General features: G+C 49.3%; 1 protein-coding gene across 1 annotated transcript in view; it reads right to left on the bottom strand.

The window, feature by feature from the left end:
• LOC134434472 (olfactory receptor 14J1-like) overlaps window positions 1-6,468 on the bottom strand; it is a 92,386-nt gene extending 85,918 nt beyond the window's left edge. Inside the window, exon 1 of the mRNA XM_063183125.1 lies at window positions 5,889-6,468. Within this exon, the coding sequence (XP_063039195.1) occupies window positions 5,889-6,453 (565 nt within the window). The 5' untranslated portion in view covers window positions 6,454-6,468. The remainder of the gene's footprint in view (window positions 1-5,888) is intronic.
• Window positions 6,469-8,835: the final 2,367 nt, after the last annotated feature.

The following is an 8,835-nucleotide window of genomic DNA, read 5'->3' on the forward strand; positions in this document are numbered from 1 at the left end:
AAAAATCATGAGAAACTATGTTAGATGTTTGAGGGGGGACGTCACGAGGAGCCATGCTTGGCTGAAATCTATGTATACAATAGAAGAATATAAGTTTAATAATTAACAAGAAAGTTATATAAGGATTGAATGTAAAAACATGTTCATCCTGAATGCATGTCGGAGACAGATTTGGGTTTGTACCCCTGACACCCAGAGCTCTTCAATAAAAGCACCTGCATAGAATCATTCTCATGATTATGTGCTTCTGAACGCTGACAGGAGCAGTGGGGGTGACACCTGACACTGAGGGGATTTACATAATTATAAATCCTTTAACTAGCATTGGAACTTGACATAACTATTAAACATTCAACAAACAATCTATAACTAACATTGGAACTTTATATTAACTCCTTTAACAATGAACTTTATATCAACTCCTTTATAATCGATTCTCTACTATTTCCCCCTCTAATTGTTCGATTGGGCTCAAGCCTGCATCATTCAGCAATTACTTCTTCTTGAAGTACAATTTTTAATACTGGTTGTAAATTTGCTTGGCATCTTCACGTTCTTGATCATTCAATATCATGATTACTTTTACTTCTTTTTTATTAAGCTCTTTTGGTATCGTTAAACTTGCTTGTACAGCAGATGTTACAACTCAGATTATACAGGGGAGCATGCAAGGTAGGAGGATCCAACCAGCAATTTCACATAGATGAAAAAGGTTTTTTTTCCCACCAGTTTCCTTTTAATGACCAGAAATTGTCCCACTAGCTGGTATCGAATGTAGGGGTCCACTCTTGTGTTCCAACATAAGCTAACTTCCAGATTTCCTTTGAGATATTTCTAATTAATTCACTGCGGTAATCCATTTCTAATCAGCACTCGAGGAGTTAAATTTTCCACATGTGCTTCCTTCATGGGCTAGTAAATAATCTACTGCTAGTCTCATTTGATACACCACAGTTCTAGTCTGGGATAGTTGGTCATTTATGGGGTCTAAAGCTAGAGAGGCTCAGTTCGATACCATCTCGAGTACTGCTTGTAATCTCAGAATCTGATTTAACCCCGTATAAATTGGGGTCCGGTGTCCCCAGGACCCATCTTGAGCCTTGGTCACTGGTCCATAAGTGCAAATTATTTCCTGGGGGGTCCATAGTGTGTTTTTTCATGTCTGTGATCCTTCAATTTCAATTCTGTTTCTTTTTGGTCAGCTAGATTTGTTCAAATCATCACATACTGGGACCCCTAGGTTCGATCCATACTCTTTTGGGAGTAAGAAAAATGACGGTTTAATAATTCCAATAGTGCAAGTGCTGCTCCACTCCCTGGGTAATTCAGTGTAAGCCACATTCCCACATATCCAAACCAGGTTTTCTGGAGCTTTCCAGGAAGCATCAGTGATAGTCATTGGAAATTCCCAGTACCTGGGTACTTCTCTCACTCCCTAGACTGGGTTTATTCCTTTTCCAGTACACTCATGGAATTTAGATCCTTCCTGGTAGATACACCCCATTTCTTTCCTCCCAATGGACCAGTATTTATTGGGCTCCCTAGGGATCCGTCTAGCTACTGGATGTTTTACTTTTGAATACCTTACAGGACATTTCTCCTACTGGTGTTTTCTATATTTTCCCTTTCCTAGATATACAGTACTCTTCTCCAATTATTTTGGTCCAATAAAACCTTTGTCCCTTCTAAGTGGTTCTACTGGCCTGTATTCGTTGGCTCCCACACTTTCTCTGGCTAGGGCTACCATCATTTTAATTTTTATTTTTTGTCTTTTCTTCTTCTCTTTCTATATACACTCTTATGGCTTCTCACAGCAGTTCATTAATACTTTTTTCCTGCCAGTCCTCTATTCTTTCTAACTTTCATCTGATATCTTGCCAGGATGTAGTGACAAATTGTATCTTGAGAAGGACTTGGCCTGTCGGAACCCAGGACACACCTCTGGGTGCCCTGGAGGACATGTGCCCCTGGCAGGGGGCTGGGGATCCCTGGCAGCGGGCTGGGGAGTCCTGGCAGGAAGCCAAAGACGCCTGGGATTTTGATCTTAACCCATGGAGCAAATTACCACCTTTGTATGAAGAATTACAAGTCACAACATTTAAGTAGAATGATAATGAATCTGTCAGAGGGTATAAAATGGTATTTTGGGGATTTTTATATAGAGGTCTAGGAGGCAAGATGGAGGGACGTGGATGTTGTCCTGTTCTTCTTCCTTCTTCTTCTTAGTCTCCATGTTCTTGGTGATGGTGGCATTTTAGAATTGGTTTAGAGTAGAAGTAGACTGTCTAACATAGGTGATAGGTATTGGGAAATAATGATAAATAAAGTACACGTAGTTCATAGTATAAAATGTAGACACCAGCCCTGGGATGGGGAGTGTGCCTCTGTCTGACCTGCTAAAAACATCTTGGCAGGCCAGAGAAAAAATGTTATAGATAAGAAACAATAAACAACCTTGGAAACCAGAGCCGAAGAATTCAGACTCCTTCTTAGAAACATCAGGCTGAGAAAAAAGGATTCTTGGGGTCATCCCCGACTGCAGGGAACCCAAGATTGGCCTTCTGGGCTGTCTGGGTCAACATTAGAGTAAATCTGGAAGTTTTGCTTTAGCCTATTAAGCCATGGTGCTGGGGTCTCATCTTTTCCCTGGGTGCCGTCAAACCCTAACCTGGTATTACTCTCTCTAGGGACTGATTCTTTCATCCCTCTGGTCATCAGGGACCTGTAATCTCTCATGTTCCTTCTCCCCTCTTCTTGATTAGGGTCCCAGTCAGGCTCCAGTAAAGGCATTTTTTTTTGTCACCTGGGGGCCTGGGTTGGTTTCCTTGCTCCCAAATTTTCATTCCTGCAGTTCTTATTAATCGAGTCTTTTCTGGGGAAAACAGGATGTTAAAGGTGGAGTTCAATTCTCCCCATATATAAATATTGGGGGCTAAAAATGGATTAATTTGATTTGCTATTCCTACTGGGTCTTCCACTAAATTTTGAACTTCTTTCTTAAAATTTCAAAATTTGGATGCAGTCAAGGGAGCATTTACAAATCCAATCTCACTGGCCACCCTGCACATGGGAACTTCTCTGAGGGGGAACAATTTTTCCACTTTACCCACTTTGGACCGGGTGTTACAACATCAGCTGTGGAGGCTGACTGGTTAACTTCACTCTTGGGCATGAGATTCTGAGATGTTGTTTGGCTTCTCATTTGTGCTGGGGGAGGCAGAGCCGGAACTTGCTGGTGAATAAGGGGTGCATGAGATGGCAGAGGTAAGGGAACAGTAGTGAAGGGTAAAGAGAGTAAGGAGAGGGTTTAGGGGAAGGTGTTGGAGGTATAACTGGGTTAGGAGGTGGTAAAGGAATGACAGCTGGGAGAGGAGGAGGAATTGGGTCCACAGCAAGAAGAATTGGAGGAAGGATTTGAGGTACTGCAAGGGTAGGGTGAAGTAAGTGGTCAAGGAGGTCCCAATTTTTGTTAGCCTTCCCAGCCTCTTCTTCTTTTACTTTCCTAGCTTGCTTTCCCTCTTTTAATTTATAGACTCTTGTATTTTCCTCCTCTGAGGCGTGCTTTAGCCAACAGGTGACATTCTGTATGTGATGGGCCTTTTGCAGGAACTTGGGACAAAACAGAACGTGCATTACCTTCGGACAGAGAGGTAGGTATCTCAGGATATGTTTAAGGATTTGTTAGCTCATGCAAAATGAAAATTAGACAGGTGAAAGCTTAAGACTTAACCAGGCCACATCTGTGAAGAATAATAAAAGTGTTTCTATAAGTACATTAATGGCAAAACAAGGTACAAGGACAATCTCCATTCATTATTAGGGGAGATGTGGTTACCAAATATGAGGGAAAGGCTGAGGTACTTAACCCCTTCTTTGCCTCAGTTTTCAAGAATAAGTCAAGTTGTCCTCAAGAAAAGTATTCTCCTGAGCTGGTGGAAGGGCACAGGGAGCAGAACAGCCCCTGTAATCCAGAAGGAAGCAGCTGGGGACCTGCTCAGCCACTCAGATGCTCACAGGTGTCTCTAGGAGGAGATGAGATCCATCCCAGGGGGATGTGGGAGCTGGTGGATGAGCTCCCCAGGCTGCTCTCCATTATTTACCATCAGTGCTGGCTCAGCAGGGAGGTCCCAGGGGACTGGAGGTGCCAGTGTGAGCCCATACACAAGAAAGGCTGGAAGGAGGATCTGGGGAACTCCAGGCCTGTCAGCCTGCCCTGGGTGCCTGGCAAGGTTTTGGAACAGATCACCCTGAGTGCCATCACAGGGCACCCACAGGATGGCCGAGGGATCAGAGCCAGCCAGCGTGGATTCCAATGTCTGCATGGAATGGTCTGGATGAGGGGATTGTGTCCAACATCAGCAAATCTGCAGATGACACCAAACTGGGTGTGAGTGTGTATCTGATGGAGGATGGAGGTAGGAGGGCTCTGCACAGGGCCCTGGACAAGCTGGATCCAGGGCCCAAATCCAACAAGGGGAGGTTTAACAAGTCCAAGTGCCGGGTCCTGCACTTTGGCCACAACAACCCCTGCAGCACTACAGGCTGGGGACAGAGTGACTGGACAGCAGCCAGGCAGAAAAGGACCTGCAGGGACTGATGGACAGCAGGCTGGACATGAGGCAGCAATGTGGCCAGGTGGGCAAGAAGGCCAATGGCTCCTGGCCTGGATCAGGAATGGTGTGGCCAGCAGGAGCAGGGCAGGGATTGTTCCCCTGTGCTGGGCACTGGTTGGGCAGCACCTCGAGTGCTGTGTCGAGTTCTGGGTCCCCTGGGGTGGGGAATTAGAAGAAATTTGTATCAGGAAGAGTAAAGAAAGCAAATGTGAAGCAGAGGAAATGCTCAGGGCAGTTTGGGGGTGGCTGTCGGGCAGCCCTGGCTCTGAGCAACAGCGTCTGCAGTGGCCCCAGGGGCTGATGGCATTTGTGCTCACTCAGGTTCATGTCCCGACACCAACACCATGGGGGTGCTCCCCCTGCTGTGTGCAATGCAAACAGGGGCTGCTGAGCCAGTGCTGCCGTGTCTGTGCCTGCAAGGATGGGGCACCTGTGTGAGCTGGGGGAGAGGCCAGGGCTGCAGAGGAGGGATGTTGTTGGCAGCTCCATGAGGATGCTCTGGGACGCTGCCCTGGGCTGTGCAGCGCACTGGGGATGGATCAGCCCCTGCTATGCTGTTCCTTCCCATCTGCCCCAGGGCCCTTGCAGAGCCCCAGCCATGCTGTTTGCCCTCAGCCTGCCCACGGCCAGCCTGGGGCTCTTCACGGGGCTTTTCTGTGCTGAGCATTGGCCTGGGTGTGTTCTTGAGAGAGCCTGGGCAAGGAGCCTGGAGCCCCCAGGCCCTGGGCTGAGGCATCAGCGCTGCCCCAGCAGTGCCCATGGCCTGTCCCTGCTGCAGCCCTGGCACTGCCACCCCCAGGGCTGTGCCCGGCCCTGAGAGCACTCAGGCCCTGCAGAGACACCAGGGCCACCAGGGCAGCGGGGCAGGGCCACGGCAGCAGCACTGGCAACACCAAGTGCTGCTGCTGCTGGGCACTGCTACTGTGCCAGCCCTGATCTGCCCCCAGCTCTGCACACAGACATTGCTGCTGCAGCTCCAGAGAAGGCAACAAAAGGGCATCTCTGCAGAAAACTTGGCTGGGAGTTCCTTTATTTACTTTAAAGTCGCCCAGAGTGCAGCCCCTCATTGACATAGTCTGTGGCCACAGGCAAGTTGGAGAGAGAAAAAAAAAGGGAAATGGCAGAAACAACGACATTTTTTCTGGACTATATTTAAACATAAAACAAAGGAAAAGAACCTCCACACTTAAGCAAAAAAGAAGTAGTGAAGATGACTTTGATTACAAGTCATATGCAGATATTGCCCAGCAGTTTAATGTTTATGAAAGCATGCAGTCATCAGTGTCCACACTGCAGCCTTGAGCTCCTGGTTCCTCAGGCTGTAGATGAGGGGGTTCAGGGCTGGAGGCACCACCGAGTACAGAACTGACAGGGCCAGATCCAGGGATGGGGAGGAAATGTTGGGAGGCTTCAAATAGGCAAATGTGGCTGTGCTGATAAACAGGGACAGCACACCCAGGTGAGGGAGGCAGGTGGAAAAGGCTTTGTGCCGTCCCTGCTCAGAGGGGATCCTCAGCACAGCTCTGAAGATCTGCACATAGGAGAAAACAATGAACACAAAACAGCCAAATACCAGACAGGCACTGACAGCAAGAAGTCCCACTTCCCTTAGTTGGGATTTGGAGCAGGAGAGCTTTAGGATCTGTGGGATTTCACAGAAGAACTGGCCCAGGGCATTGCCATGGCACAGGGGCAGGGAAAATGTATTGGCTGTGTGCAGCAGCGAATAGAGAAAGCCACTGGCCCAGGCAGCTGCTGCCATGTGGGCACAAGCTCTGCTGCCCAGGAGGGTCCCGTAGTGCAGGGGTTTGCAGATGGAAACGTAGCGGTCATAGCACATGATGGTCAGAAGGGAAAGCTCTGTTGCAAGAAAAAAAAAATCAGAAAGACTTGGGCAGCACATCCAGTGTAGGAGATGTTCCTGGTATCCCAGAGGGAATTGTGCATGGCTTTGGGGACAGTGGTGCAGATGGAGCCCAGGTCAGTGAGGGCCAGGTTGAGCAGGAAGAAGAACATGGGCGTGTGCAGGTGGTGGCCGCAGGCTACGGTGCTGATGATGAGGCCGTTGGCCAGGAGGGCAGCCAGGGAGATGCCCAGCAAGAGGCAGAAGTGCAGGAGCTGCAGCTGCCGCGTGTCTGCCAATGCCAGCAGGAGGAAATGCCTGATGGAGCTGCTGTTGGACATTTGCTGGGGCTGCACATTGGGACCTGTTCATGGAGAAAGGACAGTAAAGACTTTGGGGAGGTACCTGTAAACAAAATCAAGGCCATTTCCCATACATCCTCCTCTGTAACACACAGACATTGTCTTTAATTTTTAAGAGTTCTGAGGTTTTCTTCATAAGCTCCCCCCATGTCTCTGCTGGTAGTTTTGGATATCAAACCATAAGAGTGTCTGAGGCCCTCAGGGAGAACAGAGTGAGTTCCCTGGGTCAAGGTGATGAATGCAGACTGAGGAGAGATGGTCTGTCATTCTGACCTGTTCAGAGTTTCTTTGGGCTTTAAACTTTCTCAGGTGGAAGGTGAGCACATTCTTATGCTTCCCTTAGAATGCCACCACCTACTGCTGAGAGCAGATGCATCCACCACAGCCCAGCTCCACATTTGTAGCCAAGGACTCACTTTGCTCATTTCACCAACCCAGCAGCATTTTCTGTGTCACAACACCTCTGCCTTTCCCCATCAATCTCATAACTCAGAGATGCTCTAGGACACGTTTGCACCCTGGATTGAAGCTCCCAGCTTGGACTGAGATCTCAGGGACACTTCCAAGTGTCCTTATGATGGCATTGGATGGAGGAAGATGCAGCTCCTTCCCTGGCTGCACTGACAGCATTGCCCAGAGCTGGGCACTGGGGACAGCATCATCCTGAGCCAGCTGTGACCCCTCCAGAGCCCCCAGGGCTGGGCAGCTGCTCCCAGCCCTGTTCTCTGCAGAGGGAACTGGGCCCGGGGCTGCAGAGCTGCCCCACAGCTCTGCTGCAGCTCTGCCTGCAAAGGAAGGGCTGCAGGCCTTGAAGCCCCAGCCCTGAGAGCAGAGGCTTGGCTGGGGGCACAGGAGGGAGGGGGCTTGTTCAGAGGGAGGGGCTGCACTGGAGGGGATCCTGTGCACATCTCTAAACTCTCCCTGCCACAGCATCTCTGGGTATTGTTTTCTCTCCTTGCCTGATCTTCCTTTTGCTTCCTGGAGATTTCCCTCCTGCAGGTGTTTCCCTGTACCTGATCACTCCTTGCCAGCACTCACAGACCACAAATCTCTGTGAACTTATTGATCACTTAAAGTAACAGTTCAGATGTCTCAGGTATTTGTCAAAAATCATAATCAACCTTTAATATTTATCTCTCCTCCCTGCCAATCTCCACTAGTAGGAAACTGAGTAAAAAGTATTAGGACATGTCCTTTTTTTGCCAAAATCATTATCTTGGAAATATTGTATGACTGATCAGAACCCCTCAGCATTTTAGACCTTCACGAGCATTTCACCTCCCCTGCACCAGAAATACCCAAAGTAGTACTCACAGGGTCTCTAGGCATTGCGATGTTTCAGCTTTAGGAGATGGCTCCAGGAGCTGCAGCTGCATTGTCCTGCAGCCAGAGGTTCCTGTGCCAAGGGCTGGCAGAGATTCTGTCCCAGGCACTTCTCAGCACCTTCCCATCCCTGACTGATTGAAGCTCTCTGTGCCTCTGTGCTGTGCCCAGGGTGGCTGCAGGCAGTGCCCCAGCCCTGCTGGGCTGGAAGAAGAGCTGCTCATCAAGAGAAATGTGCTTTTGAAGCTCTTCTTGGTTACCAGGAGCTGCCTTTGTGCCAGGAGCCCAGCCCAGCTCAGCAGCACAGACACAGCACCAGGACTTTAATGAGCCTCTGGGGCTTTGTGCTCAGGCCCTGAACATCAGTCCCTGAGAGGCTGCTGAAGAAACCTCTCCAGAACTCCAAGTCAGAATCCAACTCCAAAGTTTCTTGGACTTTTAATGCGTCCCACTGGGGGACACCACTGAGAAAGCGTCCCCAGGCCCCTGGCAGAGCAGAGAACTGGAGGCAGTGATGACAGGTGGGGACAAAGAGAAGCCAAGTCTTGGTGCCCTGGGGCACAGCAGGGTCTGTGCCACCAAGGCCTGGGAAGAGACACCTTGTCCTGAGGCACTGGGGCCTCCTGGCACAGCCCCAGCCAGGCTGGGCACTGTCAGCCCCTTATCCTGCCCTCAGCATCCCCCCTAGGCCACA

The sequence above is a fragment of the Melospiza melodia genome, unplaced genomic scaffold, assembly GCF_035770615.1.
Source record: "Melospiza melodia melodia isolate bMelMel2 unplaced genomic scaffold, bMelMel2.pri scaffold_37, whole genome shotgun sequence".
NCBI classification, from domain to species: domain Eukaryota; kingdom Metazoa; phylum Chordata; class Aves; order Passeriformes; family Passerellidae; genus Melospiza; species Melospiza melodia.